The 23,828-nt window shown below is 46.3% G+C and overlaps 1 protein-coding gene across 7 annotated transcripts in view; it reads right to left on the bottom strand.

Annotated features, from left to right (window-relative positions):
* KIF13A (kinesin family member 13A) overlaps positions 1–23,828 on the bottom strand; it is a 190,482-nt gene that overhangs the window by 124,246 nt on the left and 42,408 nt on the right. For 6 of the 7 annotated variants that reach the window (XM_075921170.1, XM_075921173.1, XM_075921174.1 and 3 more), the window contains exon 3: positions 5,275–5,287. The exons of the other annotated variant lie outside the window; for it this stretch is intronic. In XM_075921170.1, coding sequence (XP_075777285.1) covers positions 5,275–5,287 — 13 coding nt within the window. The remainder of the gene's footprint in view (positions 1–5,274; positions 5,288–23,828) is intronic. 7 annotated transcript variants of the gene reach the window in all.

Here is a 23,828-nt window from a genome sequence, read left to right as displayed (position 1 = left end):
TGAAGGCTAGAACTATAACAGAGTTTAAAGAGAAGCTAGATAAATTCATGGAGGTTAGGTCCATAAAAGGCTATTAGCCAGGGGGTAGGAATGGTGTCCTTGGTCTCTGTTTGTCAGAGGCTGGAGATGGATGGCACAAGACAAATTGCTTGATCATTGTTTTCGGTCCACCCCGTCTGGGACACCTGGTGTTGGCCATTGTCGGCAGACAGGCTATTGGGCTAGATGGACCGTTGGTCTGACCCAGTACGGCCATTCTTATGTTCTTATGTAAGATAATACATACATCCACCACCACATGATAGGAGTTTATTCAATGCTGATGTAAGCTCTGAACTTGATAGTTATATTTGTGGGGGGAGGGGGGGGAGTTTTTGTACCAGAGCCTGTAGGTTTTGGAGTGTTCTTGCAGGGCTCCCACTTCTGCATTCGTCATGCCAGAGTGGGGAACAGTCTTGACAAAAATATTTCAATACACACACAAAAATGCAAAATATTGTATCCCTGCATATACTGAAGCTCTTGTGCCTCTGCTTTGTTAAGCATCTAAGTGAATCTTAAATCTGGTCTGTTTCACTGCTGCTGTTCAGAATCCTTTCAGCATCAGAGAAACGGATAACTACATTAGTCTCACTATATCATTGCATGGAAAAAACTATTAATAGCAAAAGAAGAGCTGCAATTATTCATGGGGAGGATGACCTATAAAATGAGGCTGGAGAAGAGGTAGCAGCAATAAGGACAACACTTCTCTCATTAGACAGGCAACCAGGAAACTGGAGTCCCATGCCCAACATTCATGTGCTGGGAACAAAGTGGAAGAAAATAATTCCTTCTCCCCTTCCAACAGCCAAAGGAAAAAACAGAAATCCTACCAGGAAGAAACTGTTATGCATGATAAAGCCCAACTCCTGGTAGAATCAGACAATATGTGCCTATGTAACATCTACCACATGGCGAGGTTTGTATTATCAAAAGAGAATTGCTCTTGGAAATCAATGACCCACTTATCTTGCATATTTTTTTCTGGCTAATAAGTGTTTGATAGTTTAAAATAGGAGCACCAGCTCACTTTAAGAAACAAAATTACGATGACTGCTAAACTGTATACATTTTTTTCCACAAGTGAGAATTTTTATTTACAAGTTGACCTGTACGTAGTCATTCATTTGAAAACTGTGTATTCTGATCTTTCAAAGAAAAAAAACTGTCCACGAGTTGCTTTAATACCATAACATGTAAAATATTTGCCACTTCGGGCTTCAGTAGTTCGGTAGATCCCTTGTCAATTTTCACTGGCTGACATTTTAAAGAATTAGTCACTTTACAGTTGATTGCATTTCATAGACGCATAGGGTTGGAAGAGACCTCAGGAGGTCTAACTAAATCATTTCAGCCAGGGCTGTGTCAAACCAGGATTTTAAAACCTCTAGAGATGGAGATTCCACTGCTTCACCACCCTCCTAGTAAAATAGTTTTTCCTAATATTCAAACTAGATCTCCTCCACTGCAACTTGAGGCTATTGCTCCTCATTCTGCCATCTGTCACTACTGAGAACAGCCTCTTTCAATCCTCTTTGGAACTTCCCTTCAGGTAGTTAAAACTGCTTTCAAATTCCCCCTTACTCTTCTCTTCTGAAGACTAAAGCAGCCCAAATTCTTCAGCCTCTCCTCGTAGGTCATGTGCTCCAGACCCTAATCATTTTTGTTGCCTTCCACTGGACTTTCTCCAGTGCATCTGCATCCTTTCTGTAATGGGAGTCCCAGAATTCGACACAATACTCCAGATGTGGCCTCACCAGTGCCGAATAAAGGGGAACAATCACTTCTCTAGATCTGCTGGAAATGCTCCTCCTAATGCACCCTAATCTTCCATTAACCTTCTTGGCTACAGGGGCGCACTGACTCATATCCAGCTTCTCATCCACTATAATTCCCAGGTCCTTTTCTGCCAAACTGCTGCTTAGCCAGTCAGTTCCCAGCCTGTAGCAGTGATTGGGATTCTTCTGGCCTAAGTGCAGGATTCTGCACTTGTCCTTGTTGAACCTCATCAGATTTCTTTTGGCTCAATCCTCCAATTTGTCTAGGTCATTCTGGACCCTATTCCTACACTCCAACATATCTACCTCTCCCCCTAGCTTAGGGTCATCTGCAAACATGCTGAGGATGCAATCCATCCTCTCATCCAGGTCATTAATAAAGATGCTGAACAAAACCGTCCCTAGGGGCACCACACTGGATATTGACTATCAACCAGTCACTGAGCTTTTGATCACTACTCATTGAGCCGGACAATCTAGCCAGCTTTCTATCCACCTTGAAGTCCATTTATCCAATCCATACTTCCTTCACTTGCTGGCAAGAGTACTGTGGGAGACCGTATCAAAAACTTAGCTAAAGTCAAGATGTATCATGTCCAGAGCTCGACGAACTGTGGTGAGATCTACTCATCAGACCCACACCGCGTATGTGCCAGACTAGCACTGTGCATTCGCACAGTGCCGGTGAACGGGGCGACCGGCTGAAATCTATTTGCCACGGGCGTTTAGATATAGCAATTTGTCGAGCCCTGATCATGTCCACTACCTTGCCCGTGTCCACAGAACCAGTTACCTTGTCACAGAAGGCAATCAGGTTGGTCAGGTATGACTTGCCCTGGATAGATCTATGTTGACTGTTCCTGATCACTTTCCTCTCCTCCAAGTGCTTCAAAATAGATTCCTTAAGGATCCCCTCCATAAATTTTCCAGAGACTGAAACCAACTGCCAACTTAGATACTGAGTAAGTAAATTACAGTCTGTTTGATTGCTGGCAATTGCCTTAGTAGCGTGGAAGTGACACTGGTGGGTGGTCAGTATCAGTCCCTGGAAAAATCATTTGAGGGATTAATATCTTATTTATCACTCCTTCCTAACAAGAACAAAAAAGCAAAAAAAAAGAAAATTCCCCTTAAGAAGGAGATAAACCCCTCTTTGGAGCCTAACTCCAAGACAATGCAGTAGTAGAATGTTCTCAGCATGTTCAATAAAAGGAAGCTTTTGCACAAATCTCAACATTAAGTGCTTCCTTAGAGCATCAACCTTATTTCAACCCTGCAAGATCATAGAATGTGACCTTAGAACTCCCTTCTTTCACCACTGCCCCAAGTGAAACCCTGCAGAGAATTTCATTACATTTCTGATCACCTATGTAGACCTCCTGAAGGCTTCTATCTCCAGTCAGATAAGTGTTCTATTTGAAACTGATCATGTGCGTGGAGACAAGATTTGTAATTTTAATTAAGACAGGCAGTCTTCACAATTTTCATAGTGTAATTAAGAGTGATCCTGCTTTCCACTTCGAAGGTATACTTATATGAAAATCTCATTACAGTGGATCTGAGGAGTTGAGCGTGAAGAATAGGAAAATGTATATATGTTTATCTTCCTTTGAATGATATAGTATCATGGATCCACAGGATCGATGCTATGCCCTCAGTTTTGGAACAATCTCTAGGAGTAATCACCTCAGGCCTCCTAAAGCTAGCAGTGCCAGAACCTCAACAGTATTATGTATACAGGTTGAACTTCTCTGAACAGGACTCTCTAGTCTAACAACATCCCTGGTCCAGAAGGACCAGGGATATTCCAGGACTGAGAGATGTAACATTTCAATTAACTGGCTAATCAAATAGTCCATGCAATTTGCATCGACTATTCGATTAGTTAATAAGGGTGCCTCTGCCTTTGAAGTATAGCAACAGCCCGGGCCAACTGCGGGGAGCATGGCGCCAGCAGGGGACTCAAGCAGTCCCCTGCTGACTCCATACTCCCTGCGATGTTTCCAAGCGGCAGTGCCGCATGGAGCCCAGGGTCAGCATTGAGTCCTCAGCTGACCACGGGATCCATGTGGCACTGCCTCTTTGAAATGCAGCAAGCAGCCCGGAGCCAGCTAGGGGCTCCCAATTGACCCTGGCTACACGCAGCATTTCAAAGTGTCAGCGCCGCATGGAGCCTCGGGTCTGGCCCTGAGCTCCACACAGCACTGCCACTCTGAAGCACTCCATCTTCTTCCCCCTCCTTGCTACCTCTTTCTGATAGAGGCAGTGGAAGGGGGAGAAGGGGGAAAAGAGAGGGAAGCACCTAGTCGACTAGTGTGTCGACTATCCAATAAGCATTTGCTTATGGATGGCTGGTGGCTGGGAACCCTGCTGCAGGGCTGGAGCCCAGTTGCAAGGCAGCCCTGTGGCAGCAAAACCGGGAGCCGAGCAGCAAGGATGCCGCCCTGTGGCGACACTACAAGCGTGGGTGCGAGGGGGCTGGGAGGCAGTGGGGCTACCCGGCAGGCTGGAGCCCAGGAGTGGGGCTGCCGCCTGGCAGTGAAACTGCCCAGAAAAACCAGGAAGCAGTGGGGTTGCCTTGAAGTGGGGCCAGCAGCACAACCAGGAGCTCTGCATCCCCACATACAACCAGTGGCTCAGCTGAGCGGGAGGACTAGAAGGCAGCACGGTTTCACCATGGGGCCAGGAGCCCAACCGCGGGGCTGCCTTGCAGCGGGGCCAGGAACCTGGGAGAGGAACTGCCTGGCAGCGCAGCGAAGAGCCTGGCAGCACCACTGCCACCCGACAGAACTGTCCACTGAGGCTGGGAGGCAACGGGGCTGCCGAACAAGGCTAAAGTCTAAGAGGGGCTGCTGCCCGGTGGCAGATCTGGAATCCAGCAGGGGAGCTGCTTCACGAGTCTGGCAGCAGGGCAGTTCTTGCTGCCACGGTGGGAATGGGAGCCCTGCAATGAAGGGCCAGGAGCAGGGGGAAACTAGCTGGGAGACTGGCAGCGAAGCCATGGCTGGGGATCTGAGGGCGAAAACCGGTCAGAAATAAGTCTGGCAAAACCCCTCATCCAGGACCAGTTAGGTCCTCAGGGTACTGGACCAGGGAGTCCATCCTATAATAATGTATTGTGCCTGCAATATTTATTTCCACCTACAAAAGAATTTTTACAAAACTTGCTAAAATAACTGCATCTCCTGGTTGAATAGTTTTAAGAAGCAGTGCTCCTTAATCTGCACATTTTAATCCAATTAACATGTAATGTAAGTTTGATTTGAAAAAATCTCTAATTTGAACAGAGATTTTTTTTTTAAAAAAAAAGAGAAGGTTTAAAAAAAACCCCAAAAACCTAGATTTTCCCTTACTGACAACATTGACATTACATGCTAATAAAACATAGTTGGAATTTCTGTAATTTTCAACATTTTAAAAATCAATATCTTTACAAAATAAGACTAACACTTACCTTTGGTGGTTTTCTGGATGTTGGAGAATGGCCATAAAGAAGATCATCAAAACATCAGATATCACAGGAAAGCAATAAAAAGAAACAAATACAAAGAGTGAATGTCTATCATATTTTTGAACTTTTCATATTAAATTATTTGTGCAGAAGTAAAATCAACTGTTCATGTTATTGGTTTCCTAACACTAATAATGTAATTATATTATAAAAAATTTGAAATGTAAGATAGCTACTTGCTGTAGCAGGGCATAGCCCAAATCAGTGTTTTTCAACTTTTTTTTTTTTTAATAAAGTACCCCCTTTTTAAAAAAATTATAAGTATCCCAGTACCTATAGTTTTCAGACACATTTTTTTCTACCATTGCAACACATTTCTTTAAAAAACTTAATCGTAGCTGGGTGGGTGATAAAATTTTTTAGCGTAAAAAATACAAAAACAATAAAGGGCTGTAAAACTTAAAACAAATTTCAGTTTTCTCCAATTTTCAGTTGTGTTGACGTATCCCCCAGACTTCTCTCAAGTGCCCCTAAGGGTACTCATATCACTGGTTGAGAAACACTGGCCCAAATGACTTCAATTAAGTTGAGCATGGGTTTACATGTTAATCAAAATCAAACATGTTACATATGCAGCAAGATTAGAAATTAAACAAAACTACACTCATTTACTGCTTTAGGAGAGTAAGTTTAGTTATAAATGAGGAAGAACAAGAATGGCTGAACATTTTTATTTTGAGTTTGCTTAATACTGGGAAATATCTTTTTTATAAATATCAGTTGCACCTCGGTTTAGATGTATGATATTATCTTGTGTGATATTATCTGACTGAACACAGAGTTAAATCAAAGGAATCTGAAAGGGAGACACAAAATGATGTCACAGACATGGCATATACAATGAATAGTTTCAAAGGAGTTAAAACAATAGCTGAGTTATAACTGGGAAGAGGGTAGCTAGCTCTGCCAAGGCTACAAAGGTTTTCTCTTCCCAAAGCTAAACCTAGGATCAAAGGAGGATATTAAGCCATTTAGAAGAACCCAACCCTAGAAATGGGTGGGGTTGAATGAGTTGCTGGGGACTACTCAGAGAGTATCAAGTAAGAGCTAAAAGGCACAGGTGGTGGGAAAAAGAAGAAATGTAAATACACACGCACATTCTGGCACGGCAGTCTGTCTCCCCCTTGCCAGAAGATGGATGAAATATACCCAAGCTTGTAAACAATTAATAAGGCTAGCAAAGGAAAATATGTGCATAGCCCTTTACTGGTTTTACTCTTTTGTTCTATGTGTTTTGTACCTTTGGATGAGTGACCGAATAATATTTTGCTTGAAAAAGTCATTTTTTTATTTGCTTTAAATCAGCTGCTCTCACAGGTGTCATGTTTTGCCATTATTTTGTTTCCTGTTGGTTTACCCCTTGGAGCTTCTTTTAATTTTATGCATTCAGTCAGAATCATATCACACAAAAAGTTAATATCAGATGCATGACAGTTGATAAACTCTGTTCATTCTATAGTGTTAACACTGTTGGAAAACAGGTGGATCGCCACCCATAGAGCTAGTCCTGAAAAAGTGAAACAGTTTAGTTCCATCTGGAGAGGACTGAACATAGTAAGGCCTAATCCCTAAAGGAGCACACTTGCAATGGACTAATGGATCTAAAGCACAGTTCACTCTGTAATGATGATAATTGTGTCTACAGCAGGGCTACTTAACACATGGTCCGCAGGCCACATGCGGCCCACGGACCACTTGTTTGCAGCCCCCGGTGCGGTTTGGGTTTACACGAGGCTCAACATTTGGCCTGTAATTGGGATCCTTTGAACATGGCCTCTACTGGGAACACACTCCACAATGGTGAGGCGTCTCCGAGGCAGGGTGAGCACTGAAAGACGCAAGCAGATGGTCTGGATGGAACGAAGGATGTTAAATAACGATTAATTTACTAGTTGAGTAGTCAATGGAAATTATATCTACTACTCCTCCTTTGAAATGTACAAGAGCACCAGTGGGGGCTCTTGTGCATTTCAAAGCAGAAGCGCCCACATGGAGCCCGGGGTCAGCAGGGACTCAGAGTCCCCTGCTGATCCCGGCTCCATGTGGCACTGCCGCTTTGAAATGCCACACAGAACCAGAGTCAGTGGGGGACTCGCCAGCTGATCCCAGGCTCTGCATGACATTTCCGAGAAACCCAGGGTCAGCTGTGAAATGCCGTGCTGGAGCCCAGGGCCAACTGGAAAGTCCCAGGTTCCGTGGAAATGTCGCGAAGTCTGGAGTCAGCTGATCCCAGGCTCCGCTCGTCATTTCAAAGTGGCAGTGCCACACAGAGCTGGGACCAGATGGGGACAGCAAGGGGGGGGGAACAACTAGTCAACTATCTGATAAGCATTTGCTTATTGGCCAGTTGACAAGTCCTTACGGGTATATCTACACTACAGCACTAATTCAAAGTAACTTAATTCGAATTAGTTAATTCGAACTAAGCTAATTTGAACTAACATGTCCACATTGAGTGGACCCTGAACCGAAGTTAAGGCTGGCTGGAAGCAGTGCCGGCAGGGCATCAGATTAGGACTTAGAGTGTGGAGCTGCTGTCTCAGGCTAGCCGAGGGCTGTGCTTAAAGGGACCCGACCCCCACCCGGACAGACAGTTCTCAGGGCTTCCCCGCTCGCTTGTCTAACTCGATGAGGGACAGCAAAGCAGACCTGGCTTGGAGTGCCCTGAATGCCCACACTCGGCACATCACAGCACTCGGCCATCAGCCCAGCTGCACTTGCCGCAGGCTGCCATCCGGGGGGGGGGGAGGTCAATCGGGGGGCTGCAGAAGAGCTTCCACCCCGAGAAGCCCGCAGAGCCACCCCAGTCCTCCCCATCGGGTGCTCGTACCCCATTCCTCCCTCACCTCCTTCCACTTATCCCTCCCTAGCCACCTTTCCTGATGTACAAAATAAAGGACATGTGTGTTCAAAAATAGAAACTCTCTTTATTGAACAAAACTCGGGGAGACTGGGAAAAGGAGGTAGGAGAGGGGAAGAGGAAACCTGGGAGGAGGGAGCTGGAAAGGGGAAGCCAGGGGAAGGAGGAGAAGGGGAAGTATCAAACTATGGTACACCATATCTTCAATACTGTGTACAGATGTGATCTCCTCACCCCAGAAAAGGGCAACTAAAATGATCGGGGGTTTGGAACAGGTCCCATATGAAGAGAGGCTAAAGAGACTGGGACTTTTATGCTTAGAAAAGAGGAGAATGAGGGGGGATATGATAGAGGTCTATAAAAGCATGAGTGGTGTGGAGAGGGTGCATAAAGAAAAGTTCTTCATTAGTTCCCATAATAGAAGGACTAGAGGACACCAAATGAAATTAATGGGTAGCAGGCTTAAAACTAATAACAGAAAGTTCTTCTTCACAAAGCAAATAGTCAACCTGTGGAACTCCTTGCTGCAGGAGGCTGTGAAGGCTAGAACTATAGCAGAGTTTAAAGAGAAGTTAGATAAATTCATGGAGGTTGAGTCATAGAATCATAGAATCATAGGACTGGAAGGGACCTCGAGAGGTCATCGAGTCCAGCCCCCTGCCCTCAAGGCAGGACCAAGCTCCGTCTACACCATCCCTGACAGATGTCTATCTAACCTGTTCTTAAATATCTCCAGAGAGGGAGATTCCACCACCTCCCTTGGCAATTTATTCCAATATTTGACCACCCTAACAGTTAGGAATTTTTTCCTAATGTCCAATCTAAACCTCCCTTGCTGCACTTTAAGCCCATTACTCCTTGTCCTGTCCTCAGAAACCAAGAGGAACACATTTTCTCCTTCCTCCTTGTGACACCCTTTAAGATATTTGAAAACCGCTATCATGTCCCCCCTTAATCTTCTTTTTTCCAAATTAAACAAGCCCAGTTCATGAAGCCTGGCTTCATAGGTCATGTTCTCTAGACCTTTAATCATTCTTGTCGCTCTTCTCTGTACCCTTTCCAATTTCTCCACATCTTTCTTGAAATGTGGCGCCCAGAACTGGACACAGTACTCCAGCTGAGGCCTAACTAGTGCAGAGTAGAGCGGCAGAATGACTTCACGAGTTTTGCTTACAACACACCTCTTGATACAACCTAGAATCATATTTGCTTTTTTTGCAACAGCATCACACTGTTGACTCATATTCAACTTGTGGTCCACTATGACCCCTAGATCCCTTTCTGCCATTCTCCTTCCTAGACAGTCGCTTTCCATCTTGTATGTATGGAACTGATTGTTCCTTCCTAAGTGGAACACTTTGCATTTCTCTTTATTAAACTTCATCCTGTTTACCTCTGACCATTTCTCTAACTTGCTAAGGTCATTTTGAATTATGTCCCTATCCTCCAAAGAAGTCACAACCCCACCCAGTTTGGTATCATCTGCAAACTTAATAAGCGTACTCTCTATCCCAATATCTACGTCATTGATGAAGATATTGAATAGTACGGGTCCCAAAACAGACCCTTGCGGAACTCCACTTGTTATCCCTTTCCAGCAGGATTTAGCACCGTTAACAACAACTCTCTGACTACGGTTATCCAGCCAATTATGCACTCACCTTATCGTGGCCCTATCTAAGTTATATTTGCCTAGTTTATCAATAAGAATATCATGCGAGACTGTATCAAATGCCTTACTAAAGTCTAGGTATATGACATCCACCTTATCCTATCAAAGAAAGCTATCAGATTAGTTTGGCATGACTTGTTCTTCACAAACCCATGCTGGCTATTCCCTATCACTTTATTACCTTCCAAGTGTTTGCATATCATTTCCTTAATTACCTGCTCCATTATCTTCCCTGGGACAGACGTTAAACTGACCGGTCTGTAGTTTCCTGGGTTGTTCTTATTCCCCTTTTTATAGATGGGCACAATATTTGCCCTTTTCCAGTCTTCTGGAATCTCCCGTCTGCCATGATTTTTCAAAGATCATAGCTAAAGGCTCAGATACCTCCTCTATCAGCTCCTTGAGTATCCCGGGATGCATTTCATCAGGACCTGGTGACTTGCTGACATCTAACTTTCCTAAGTGATTTTTAACTTGTTCTTTGTGTATCCTATCTTCTAAACTTACCCTCTCTCTGCTTGTATTCACTACATTAGGCACACCTCCAGACTTCTCGGTGAAGACCGAAACAAAGAAGTCATTGAGCATCTCCGCCATTTCCAAGTTTCCTGTTACTGCTTCTCCCTCCTCACTGAGCAGTGAGCCTACCCTGTCTTTGGTCTTCCTCTTGCTTTTAATGTATTTATAAAAGGTCTTCTTGTCTCCCTTTATGCCTGTAGCTAGTTTGATCTCATTTTGTGCCTTTGCCTTTCTCATCTTGCCCCTGCATTCCCGTGTTGCTTGCCTATATACATCCTTTGTTATTTGTCCTAGTTGCCATTTTTTAGATGACTCCTTTTTTATTTTGAGATCATGCAAGATCTCCTTGTTAAGCCAAGCTGGTCTTTTGCCATATTTTCTATCTTTCCTACACAGGTATCTTTCCTACCACGGAGTGGTATTAGCCAAGGGGTAGAAATGGTGTTCCTGGCCTCTGTTTGTGGAAGGCTGGAGATGGATAGCACGAGACAAATGGCTTGGTCATTATCTTCGGTCCAGCCCCCCCAGGGTACCTAGTGTTGGCCGCTGTCGGCAGACAGGCTACTGGGATAGATAGACCTTTGGTCTGACCCAGTACGGCCATTCTTATGTTCTAAGCTCAGGGCTCAGGGTCGGGGTCTCACTCGACCACCTTGATTTTCATGCAAACCTGCTCCTGGGTGGCCAGGCTGGCAGCTATCGTGCCCTAGACGGCCACTTTCCTGTGCCTAGTGCAGAGCTCGTGGACGTTGGAGGCTTCCCCCCAAACCTCGATGAGGTCCACGATGTCCGCACTAGACCAGGCAGGCGCCCGCCTCTTGAGGATCCAGGCAGGCTCCTGGGAGCCCCCAGCCTGGTCCCTGGAAGAGGCGGAGGGCTGGGTGGCAGCAGGTGGCTGGCTCGTGCCGTGCCAGGTGCAGGGTCTGCTGGCTGGGTGCTGGCAGGCTTGCACCTGGCACGGGCACCGTAGTCAGACTGTGCCCCTTTAAGGGCTCCGGGGCCGGGAGGGGGGCAGACGAGTTTCCCTGGTGGTGCCCAGAGTGGCCACTAGGGCAAGCTGGGGAGGGCTAGCCTCCCACTAGTTCGAATTAAGTGGCTACACAGCCCTTAATTCGAACTACTTAATTCGAACTAGGCGTTGGTCCTCATAGAATGAGGTTTACCTAGTTCGAATTAAGCGCTCCGCTAGTTCAAATTAAGTTCGAACTAGCGGTTTGCCTGTATAGCGCCTATGAAAGTTAATTCGAACTAACGGCTGTTAGTTTGAATCAACTTTGTAGTGTAGACATACCCTAACATCCTTAGCTGGAACAGATGGGTAGAGGGTGTCAACATTTCTAGCCCCCAGGGAGGTGGTATCAGCATTTCTAGTTCCCAGGGAGCACTGGAGCATTGTGGGAAGTGCTTTGTATTCATGCCTGTCAGTGTGAAAGAAACTATTTGCATATACATTTGCACGTGTATGCAACCACACTTAAGTTGCAGCCCTCGGCATTTGCTGGGAGTATCATTGTAGTATCATTGTGGACCCCAAGGTTTCTAAAGCTGAGTAGCTCTGGTCTACAGCTTCTTATACAAGTAACTGTACGCCATAGCAGTTGTAGAATCTAGACTGGCTCCAATGAAAACGATGGTCTGGGCCGGGACCAGAGAAGATTTTGGTAGATTGATGATTAGTCCAAGAGTCTCGAAGATACCTCTTGTAGCGGTAACTGCGGTCTCGACCTCTTGCATCGAGGGGGCCGTGAGGAGGCAGTCGTCGAGATAGGGAAAGATGGTGATGCCGGCTCGACAAAGGTACGCAGCTACGACTGCCAGGGTCTTCGAAAACACTCTTAGGGCTGCAGATAGGCCAAAGGGGAGCACCGCGTATTGGTAATAATCGTTGCCCACGGTAAAGTGTAGAAATCTCCTGTGAGCTGGATGGACGGCAATATGGAAGTATGCGTCCTATAAATTGAGGGACGTGAACCAATCCCCTTTGTGTAGTGCTTGGATGATGGAGCCCAAGGTAACCATTTTGAATTTCTGTCTTCGCAGGTGGCGGTTGAGGCTGCGAACTTCCAGGATCGGTCTCCATCCGCCAGACTTCTTCTCAGTGAGGAAGTACCGGGAATAGAAGCCTCTGCCTCGGAACTCGGAAGGAACTACTTCTACCGCACCTATGGTAAGTAGGTGCATGACCTCCTGACATAACAGAAATTCGTGAGGGGGTCCCTGAAAAGGGAAAGGGATGGGGGGTTGGTGGGAGGTAGAGTGGAGAAGGGAATGGTGAGTCCAGAGGTTACGATCTCCCTGACCCAACGGTCCGTGGTGATGGCGAACCAACGGCGGCAATAAGGGTTCAGGCGGTGGTGGAAAAGCTTGGTTACTCGTGATGGAGACTCCAATAGGGGGATGGTACACAGACCCTCGACAAGCTCGTCAAACTTGCTGCCGAGGTTGTTGTTGATTCTGATGCTTATTAGGCTGCTGGCGGCGAAGTTGGGGGCGCTGCCTTTGTTTATGTTGGTCGTAGGGCCTGAAGCGTTGGGTGGAATAATAATAATAAAAAGAAGGCCTTTGTCTGTTATACAGCCATGCTCTCCTGCGCCTGAAAGGCGGAGTGTACATCCCGAGGGTTCTTAACGTGGTTCGGGAGTCTTTTCCGGAATGGAACACTTGATCCGCGTTCTGGGCAAACAGGGAGGCTCGATCAAATGGAAGGTCCTCCACCTTGGGCTGTAGATCTTTTGGCACAGAAGCAAGGTGGAACCAAGAGGCACGTCGCATGACAACCGATGTCGCCGTAGTGCGGGAAGCCGAGTCGGCAATATCCAGAGATATCTGGAGTGCATTACGGGCTGCTGTATAACCCTCCTGCACAATGGATTTCAGTACATCCCTTTTGGAGTCTGGCAGATGTATCAAAGGCACCAACTTCGAGTAATTATCGAAGTCGTGGTTAGCAAGTTGGGCGGAGTAGTTGGCCATCCTCAGTGTGGCTGTTGCTGACGAATATACCTTCCTGCCGAGCAAGTCCAGACGCTTAGCTTCCTTGTCTGCAGCAGAGTTTCTCGATTGAGCGGACTTTGCCTTTTGCTGGGCTGCGTCGACGACGATGGAATTAGGGGCGGGGTGAGTAAAAATAAATTCTGCGTCTTTGGCATCAATAAAGTATGTCTGTGCGTTTATTGGTAGGGGGCACGGATGCCAGGGTTTGCCAGATGTCATTAGCTACTTCAAGGTTAGCGGCATCGAAAGGGAGAGCTAGTCTCGATTTGTTGGATTGTTGTAAGTTTCTGAGGAGGGCACGCTGCTTCTGTGGCACCTCGGAGGTATGTAGGTTTTGTGAATATGCTACCCGTTTAAAAAGCTCATGGAATTGTTTGTAATCATTCACGAGAGAGGGTTCGTCACTGAACACCGCGTCGTCCGGGGAAGAGGAAGAGACATCTGTTGGAGAAGCCGTGGACTGTTGCTCTGCTACAGGTGACTGAGTGATATCGTCATGTGGGGCAGAGGCTGTTGACGCATCACCAGTAGGCGTTGGTGGGCGTTGAGCCGGCGGGATAGAGTCCTGAGTCATTGGTCGTGGTGAGAATAATTGCTGCCGCTCTGGAGACGAGGGTGAGCGTCTTGTGACTGAACGTGAACGATCACGATGAGGCGAGGTGTACATACGATAACGAGAGTCATGGTGTGAATATTGTGGAAAGTAAGAAGCGACGCTCCTGTGGCGATAGTATCGGGAGCGAGGAGGAGATTGCGGGGATCGTGAGCGGTGTGAATGGTGATATGGAGATCTCAAGTCGTATGTACGGTGGTAACGCGGCGGTGTAATAGATCGCCTCGGGGATCTGTAGTAACGGTGTGTAGGAGAATAACCGTAATGGTGGTCCCGCCGTCTTTGGCAAGGTGAGAGCGATGGCTCAGGGGAAAACGCCACCCTGTTGGGACTGGCGGAAGGCGTACGGGGATGGTGAGTCTTCCTTTGCGCCTTAGTCGGTACCCCCGTGGATGGGGGAGCCCTGGGGATTGGACTACCCGGAATGGAGACGACCGAGGCAAAGTCAGAAACTTCCTCTGGGAGGCGTGGTTACCGAAGTGCGGAGGATGGGGATGGTGGTGCCGTATCGTCCCCCAAGCCGTGGGGTTGTGGGCCCGTAGGGGCCGGCGCCGAAACGACGGATGGTGCCAGTTCAGCCGCACACAATAGGTGGTCGGTGCGGGCAGGTACAGGCGTGCCCTCTATGTGCGGCGTAGCCACATCCCCAGGTCTTGAATGGGGGCGGGTTGACCTAGGTGCCGAGTGCTTTCTCGGTGCCGTCTCCAGTGTCTGCACTGGTTGCGGCTTAGTCTTAAGTGCCTGCTTAGGCTTCGGTGCTTGCTTAGGCTTTGGTGCCGGGTCGACTCTCGGTGCCGGGATAGTCTCAGAGTCTTCATGAGGCAACAGTGCGAGTGTCTCGGTGCCGAAGACAGCACCGTATCTGGCTGCGGTGCCACTCGGAGACTCGGTGCCGCAGATGATGGTGCCGATTCCGGGCGACCTGGCGGGACCGAGAGCACTGAGAGTGCGGGGCTCGGCACCGACGTACTACGGGCTTTGGGTAACTTGTCCACCCCCTGGTGTGGGAGGGTAGCCCGATGAGCCTCATGTCTCTCATGCACTTAGGCTCCTGGATGGAGCAGAGCTTTTTCCGTCCCTGGACTTATGCGGGGCTGGAGCTTCCCGTTCTTCTACTGACGGGGGCTGAAGCGCCTTATTGAAGAGTAGCATCTTCAGGCGCATTTCTCTGTCCCACCTCGTCCGCGCGGTCAGCTTGGCACAGTGACCGCATTTCTAGGGGATGTGGCCCTCTCCCAGGCAGCGAATACAGCGGGAGTGGCCATCGGAGACCGGCATGGCTTCACCGCACGAAGCGCATTTCTTAAAGCCGGGAGAGCCGGGCATGTTTAGTGCGGCGGTCTCCGGGGGAAGAAAGAACTTGAGGAGCTGGTCGGAGCGGCCCTCAGAGGTTGTAACGGCAGGAGAATTTTTTTTTTATAACTATTAACTACTAACTCACTAACTAAGATAATAACTGACTAACACTATGTAGGAAGGGGCTAACTGGGAAAGAACGATTAAACGATACGATTTCTCCTCAGGAGAGGAGCGTGTTCCAAGTCCGTCTGCGGCTGTGGACGGTTAGGAGGAACTGGCGAGTCGGACCGCGTGACGCAGAAAAGGCGCAAACGCCGCAGGACGCTCTGCACATGCGCGGTCCTCCGGAGGGGGCTACTGCTGGCAAAAACTTTCCGGTTTGCGGCACCGGGACGAGCCCGACACTTGTAGTGGAACACCCACAGGGACATCACTCGAAGAAGAACTTGTAGGAAGTGAATTGAAAAATATTCTCTCAATTTTTACAGTGCAAATATTTGTAACAAAATATAAAGTGATCACTGAACATTTTGTATTCTGTGTTATAACAAATAAATATATTTTCAAGCGGACTACAGTAAACATTTTTTTAAGAGTCATTACAACATGCTGGGAGCATATAATGACCAATACAGTTTTAATGGCCAAAATAATTTTTACCAAAAGTCTTTCAGCATTTTAGTATGAATTTTTTTAAAAAGAATTCCTTCACCTATGATCTCCCTACCAATGCCAGACATGAGCAAGTTAAATCCTAGCAATCATGTAATTTCATCATTAGTTGATACAGGTTGAACCTCTTTAACCCCAGCACCCTTTCGTCCGGCAACATCCGTGGTCTGGCATGATTTTAGTTAGCCAGATGCCCACTTATAATGGGTATAGCCAAGTTTCCTGGGGCCCCATAAACTTTGTTTACAGACACCGGTCCTGGCACTCAGTGTTCAATGCTGTTATTTAGTTCTAATTTACCCTTAAATTGTTTTTAAGAGCTCTGGGGAAGTGTTGGTAATGTTCCTAGACAATATTGACCTCCCATGGTTTGGCAAATTCTCTGGTTCAACAGTGGTCAGATTCAAAGGTTGCCAGACTAGAAAGGTTCAACCTGTACTGCAGGTGTACATTAGGGATGATAAAATATGTTTAATTTTGTAAATGGTGTAACCACTGAAACTTACACGTTTAAACACGGGGGGACCAGGCAGGAGTCAGTGCTCATGGGGAGCCGGCACTCATGGGGAACTGGCTTTTAAGCTGGCTCCCCATGAACCCGGGCTTCCACCTACCCTCTCCTCCCTCCTCACACTGCTGTCTCTGTATTAGAGGCAACAGCACAGGGGGCAGGCAGTTCCATGGGAATCAGTGTTCACCTGCCCCCCACTGTGCTCCTGCTTCCGAGGGCGGTATCAGCGTGGAGTGGGGCCAAATGGCTCCACAGGAGCCAGTTCCCAGTGCGTACTAGCTCCAGCCTGTCCCTCTTGCTGCCTCTGTATCAGGGGCAGCAGCGGAGGTAAGGTAGCTCCGGGAGCTGGTACACATGGGGAATCAGCTTAATAGCTGTCTCTCCACATGCACTGGCTTCTGCCTCCCTCCCTCCCGCCCACACACAGCTGCCTCTGAGAGGTAGCAGTGTGTGGGGAGGAGAGGGGGACACAAAATGGCTCCACAGGAGCCGGCTTCCTACATACACCAGATCCCGCCTTCTCTCCATCTCTGATACAGAAGCATGGAAGGTGTGTGCCCAGGCTCATTGGTTAATTGTTTAAATGAGTATACGCTTACATCCCTCGTGTGTACTGCACTTGGACTCATTGCTCCAGTATTCTTTGTACTCTTGATAAAAATAATGAGCTTTCCCTTACAAGCATCTGACAGTTGCAGTTTCTAACTTTTGATTTCCAGTTGCTTCCCTGAATGCAGTTTGTTCTGTTGCATGTCCTGGGACATCTGAAAATAGTGGGACTCTTGGATGCGTGTGCTGCAAAACTCTTCTTGATTATACCAAGCTATTGTGAGCTTGAGAACTTTTTCTACCTCTTCCATATTTTTATCAAAATTAAGCCATTTAAAATGTCTGGTATATCACAGAATTGACAAATTACATTTATGCCATCCTCTAAAATAGTTTTTAAAAGTAACCAAGTACTTTTCTCACTTCTGAAACTAACCTATTTTAGTTATACTACTAGTGCTCAGGTCTTCGGAGATTTGCACACATGCATGCACACACAAAAAATTTGATCTACTCTACTTTTCAGTGTGATTACATGCCCTATCAGTTTAAATAACACTTTAATAGGAAAAGAGGGGAAGAACTCAGTGATCAGAACAAGAAATACAATCTTCCCAGCCAGGAGATCATTTCCTTTCAAAGCTCGTCTTAAGTTTTAATGGGATACAGGCAGTCCCCGGGTTACGTACAAGATAGGGACTGTAGGTTTGTTCTTAAGTTGAATTTGTATGTAAGTCGGAACTGGTACATATTGTAGGGGAAACTCTAGCCAAACATTTCTCCAGAGCTCAGTTTTATTCCCCCACACCTCACTTCCCTCAGTCCTTTATTCTCAAGCTGAGGTGTCTGCTGAGAAAATCCGCTCCGCGTCTCCCTGGTCTGCTGAGGGGGGGCGCTAGCTTCGCGTCTCCCTGGTCTGCTGGGGGAAGCAGCTAGTGCGGGGTTGCCTCATCCCGTATGTAAGTAGAGATCAGATGTAAGTCGGATCCATGTAACCCGGGGACTGCCTGTAGTTATCTAGAGAACAGGATATTAATTCTGCATTTTTAAATCATTTTATAAACAAAATGTTTGTGCACTTCTTAGTTGTTCAATTTGTATTGCCAGTTACAGTCCTCTTCCTTGCAGAAGATTAAAACCCACAGCACAGCCTCTAGAAACCAAAATAACCAAGTAACTAGCACATGTGGTTAGCAGTTCACAGCTGATCCTTAGATATCTCTTGAATTTTATGATCTCTATCAAAGAAGTCTCTTGGCAGACTTTGCTGACTCCAGAAATTCAAATCACCAAGGTTAAAATTCCCAATCTGACGGTACAGACAAACTAATTGGGACAATCAAAATACCAGACTACTGAAGTTATACTCCCGTATAAAAAAAACAAAACAAGTATTTAACATAAGAAGGGATCATTGCTATAAAGAGGAAGAAACAAAATTTGTTAAAGCTTCACAAATTAAATTGCATCCTTATAGTAAAATTGCAATTAAAAGCCAAATATTACAGTCTGCTATAAAGACATGAATTATAATCACTGGAAGGAACAATGTTTTCTCCTTTTCCTCCTCCTCCTCCTCCCTCCACATTTCAGTAAGCAGTCTTGTCAATAATACTAATAATTGAGAACATCTTAGTAGTATATCTGTTTAGAAACTCGGAAGTGCTATAAATCAAAATGATCTACAAAAAGTAAATGATGATGTTTAATGAAGACCAAGAAATAAAGGGTAACAATACTTGTTGAGTGGTGACAGCATGCTTAGTACAGATTGAGAGAAAATAACTTAATCCTTTCCTCTTTAAAATAAATAGGAAGTGTGCACTAACTAAAATAATCTAGATCCAGACTTTTCCCAAGTTTGGTCATAACATTTAATTTTCTCATTCATTTAACATGAACAGAAAAGTCACTACCAACCCTGTGTTGGGGCATAGGCATTTCTCAGCAGCCAAATCTCAAAAGGCAAAGACAATTATTAAATTTAAGATTTTATTTTCTATCTTGTATAAACATTCTTTGCTCAGCAACATGGTAAAATTGTAGGCAACAAGCAAAATCCCATGAGTTTCACTGTCACATTCAATTACAATGCTAGAGAAAATCGCTATTCAAATTTCATCCAATTTATGTTACTAATGAGATTTCAAGAGAGATGCTAATCAGACATGACACCACATCCTTTCACGTGGCCATACAACTGTGCATTAACATTCTCTAAATGTAACTGGTAGTAAAAATTAGTCTGTCAGACTCTTACAGAAAAATTCACACCAGTTTTCAACTTATATTGAGATGACTACTCAAACCATAGAATTATACATTCATTTGATGTGGTGAATTAAAAATAAAATACTGTATTTTCTGATCAGTATATTTTTAAAAACACCATGCAAATTTAATGAAAACATTAATTCAACTGTTTTCACTGACTCACTAGAAAGTATTCTGTAGAAGAAAAATGTGTAATGCGTCAGCAAGTGTTTCAGGTTGTATTAATTTCTTTTAAGCGTAAACACTGATACCACCTGCTACAGATTGAAACCTTGAAAAACAACATTAAGCTGATGAACTAGAAGAAAAGGATGATACATTTTCAAGTCACAAGAATCCTAAATGGAAATAAACAGTAAGACATGAGTTCAAAAAACAACCTATTAAATAACTGCCACTTGCAGAAACCTTATGCCAGTTTCTTATCTTACACCAGCAAAAATCTGAAACTTGTGCTTATGGAGGGGGAGAGGCGAAACCTTAAACACATTTCTGAAGTCTATGCATTTAGTTGTAAATTATAATTGTATTTATATTGCTGTGATCTATGTGGTAAATAGGTGAAATGTGAAACATTTCATGTCGTTTCTCTCTCCTCTGCACTGGTTATCATTCCTATCCACTAGAACAGTGGTTCTCAATCTGTTCCACAGGCCCACATTGGGAACGCAGCTCTCTTTGCCTGGAAATAGCAAACCAGAGCCAATGGGAACGATGAGGCTCCATGCCTACAGACGCTTTAGGTAAGGAAAGCCCACTAGTAGATTTCCTGAAGTGGCTCCATGGAACAAATTGAGAACCACTGCACTAGAGTACCAGTATTCAAAACTTCTAGACAACTTTCAGAACAGCTACCTGTATTTTTTTAAGGTAACTTGCTGTAAACTATGTCTAACCATCATCTCTTATAGAGAGAATATTTTTCCCCAAAAGAATTACACTTGTCTGAGACACAGGACAGGCAACATTTAGCTTGGTAACAATGACATGGTTTAATAGTCTAATATGTTGTAAGCCATCAAGGCTAAAAATGGCTGTAAAAATCATACTGAAAACAAATTGGAAATCCTGCTTTCCAACAGGAATGTTATAAGTTAGAGATGCTTTCATTATATTTCACGTCCTGTAAGTTTTTAAGAATCACTACAGGGTGAACCTCTCTAATCCCACACTCTCTGGTCTGGCAACATCTGTGGTCCGGCATGATTTTAGTTAGCCAGATGTCTACTTATCGTAGGTATGACCAACTTTCCCATGGTCTCAGAGTTTGTTTACTGCCACCAGTCCTGCCTCTCAGTGTTCTGTGCTGTTATTTAGCTCTAATTTATCCCTAAATGTAGGAATGTAAGTGATTAGTCGACTACCCAATAAGCATAGGTTTATACTTTATATTGCATGAACCCTACATACTATGTGTGCACAGTTCTTTGTTGTACTAAACCAAAGACTTTAAAAAGTGAGTACTGAATTTACTGTCATGAAAAAAACTGAATTATTGGTTTCAATAAGTTCTTAAAATTTAGTCCAAATTTTGCAATTTCCTCATGTCTTCGATAAGGTCTGAACTCTCTTGTGCAGGGAGGGGCAACCTGGGCTAGCGAGCTGGCCCTCATTCAGTGGGCCACAAGATTGTCGTAACCAAGATAATATCCCAGGATAGGGTAGTTTTGCCAACTGCGCTTGAATATCTAGAAATTGCAGGGTTATGCCAACTGAACCATAATAGCATTTTGGATGCAGACGGATCACATGGCTCTCACAATGAATGTGCAATCAGCATGCACCTCACTTCATGTGCCCTTGCTTTAAGTGTGTGTCACTTTTGTAATGACAAACGGGAGTGGGGGAACCTACATGGATGACAACTAGCAGAAACTGGCAACCCTGTGTATAGGCAATGATCGCTAGCACAAACAAAAGTAATTTTTGAAATATTCACTGTGCAACTGATCTAGAAATATTTATATGGACATTAAACTGTTTGGAAAAACTAATTCAAATTTAATAAAGTTCAAGAAATCGTCAAGGGAATCTCTGGTAAATATAATTAGGCATTAGGAAGAAAGGCATTTAGGCATTGTAGTGTGTCTCAGTGCTAATCACTATTATAATTTTAAAATAAAATTATTTAACTATTCTGGTTGCCCTGTATCTGTAGATACACCTTCCAAAGTAAACTTATGCAGGAACACTTACAGTAGCTGAACACTATCAGAATTAAAAAATTTAAAAACCACATTTACTCATCATTCTTTCACTGCTTACTGCTAGATTTCTTTCAGATGGGAAAATGAAAATCCATCAGGTCTATTTCATTTTTAGTTCTTATTCCTCTGCAGTATCTGAAGTCCAAATATTGCTAAGCTGGCTTTAAAATTGAATTAAAAAAATTAAAAGTATTTCTATCATTCTTACATTTTCTAAGTTTGTTTTCCTAATTTTTATTACATTTGTGACCATCAGAAAGGGTAAAAAAACGCCCAAAGCAAACACAGAAAGGATTATATCTGCAGATCTAGTAACTGATCTACCTTCTTATAGTGCACGGGTGTGCAAAAAGGCCTCCACAGACCAAATCTGGCCGCCCAAACAAGTTGACCTGGCCCATGGAGGCCCTGCTGTTCCACCCGCCCCCAGGGCGATCAGGGCCTGGGGGGAAGTATGCAAAGTCTCTCCCGTCCTGTGCCCGCCCTGTAAGGAGTGTGTGGTGCTTAGAAGCACCACACGCTCATGGCAGGGCAGGAGGAGACTTCACATGTTCCCCTCCACCCCAAGCCCCTAGTTGAGAATGCACAAAATATCCTCCCGCCTAGCAAGGGGCACAGTGCTTCTAAGTGTTGCACGCTCCTTACAGGACAGCGGTAGGGTGGGAGGAGACTTTGCATGCTCCTCCTACCCCTAGGCCAATCAGGGCTTTGGGGCAGGGGATTGCGAGACATCTCCTCCTGCTCTGCAAGTACTATGCTCAGCTGGCAGTTGACTCTAAGCATAGTACTTTGCAGGGTGGGGGCAGGGAGCAAGGGGGGGAACACATGAAGTCTCCTCCTATTGCCAAGGGCATGGGTACCTAAAGGGCGATTCCCTCTGAGGAGGGCAAAGACTTTGTTCACTCTCCCACCCCCAGACCAATCAGGGTCTGTGGGTGGGGAAGTTCCCCTAGGATGTGCACGTCTTGCACACCCCTCCCCCAAGGCTCAACAGTTCCCACACACACCCTTAGGCCCGCACCCGAGCCCCTGAGAGGTGTCACAGGTCCTGCGCCCCTCCTTCCCCAACCCGAGCCCCAATGTGCCCCCCCATGTTTCCCTCCTCCCACTCACACCCCTACAGCACCCACTGCCTGTCCCTAAGCCCTCACTGCTCCCACATGCCTCTTCCCCCCCCACCCCTGCCCAAGCTCCCACGGCACCTAAGCATCTCTCTCCCCCGCCCCGGAAAATGGAGGAATAGCACAGGTCAATTTAAACTCTGGTAGCCACCCCCCCATGTGGCAGCTGCCGGAAGGACATACAGCCCTGGGTTAGGGGCCTGTGGTGCAGGGGAGGGGCAGCAGTGAGGCTCATGGTAGGATGCATAGGGCCCGCTGCAGAGGCCTGGGGTGTGAGGAGGGCCACCGATCTCGAGTCACCCTGCAGGAGTCACCGCAGCCCCTGAACCAGGGCTGGATGCCCCTTCGGCAGCTGCCATGTGGGTAAACAGCTACCTGAGGGACATCCAGGCCTGGCTCACAGGCCTGGTTAAGAGGCTGAGGTGATCCCCACTCCGCCTCTCCCCCCATATCATTGGAACGCCGCATGGAGCCCAGGGCCACGTGGGTGCTTCTGCTCTGAAATGCACAAGAGCCCCAGTGGGGACTCTTGTACATTTCAAAGTTGGCCACTGCTGCGCCCCTACTCCCACACACAGAGCTCAAGCTGGGGGCAGGCCCGGCCCTACAGCAAGGCAAATTCCTTGGGCCCCACACTTTCGGGGGCCCAGGCTGCTGAATATTCACCATCTGCTGGCCGGACCTGCGGCTCCGCTCCCAGTGTCCTGCCTTGGGCCCCGCAAACCCTTTGACCGGGCGTGGCTGGGGAGAATCAGCTTTTAAGCCGGTTCCCTCCAGAACTCCCTCCTCTTCCCCATTCTTGCTGCCTCTTTGTGAATGAGGCAGCAAGGGAGGAAAGAGACTAGTCAACTAGCTGAGTAGCCGCTTACATCCCTATTCCTTGCTGCAAAAATTGTAACTCCCGGCAGCCTGCCACGTGGTGGCTACCAGAAGCACATCCAGACCTGGCCCCCGCTCAGGGGTCAGGGTGTCTCCTAGCCCAGTTCAGGAGCCGGGGTGTCCCCCAGTCCAGCACCCAGTCCCCAGAGGGCCTCTCTGGTGGCCCCACTTAACCTCCACTAGAGGCCTCGCTGCCACCCTCCCTCCCCGATACTGGAACTTTTTTAGCATCCCTCCCCCCACAACTTTCCTCCTCCCACCCCTGATTCCCGCCAGCAGCAACAGCAGCTTACCTTCAGTGCTACTACTCCTACTGGGGTCTGGGAG

Source organism: Pelodiscus sinensis, chromosome 2, assembly GCF_049634645.1.
Source record: "Pelodiscus sinensis isolate JC-2024 chromosome 2, ASM4963464v1, whole genome shotgun sequence".
NCBI lineage: Eukaryota > Metazoa > Chordata > Testudines > Trionychidae > Pelodiscus > Pelodiscus sinensis.
This window is presented reverse-complemented; position numbering and strand designations above follow the sequence as displayed.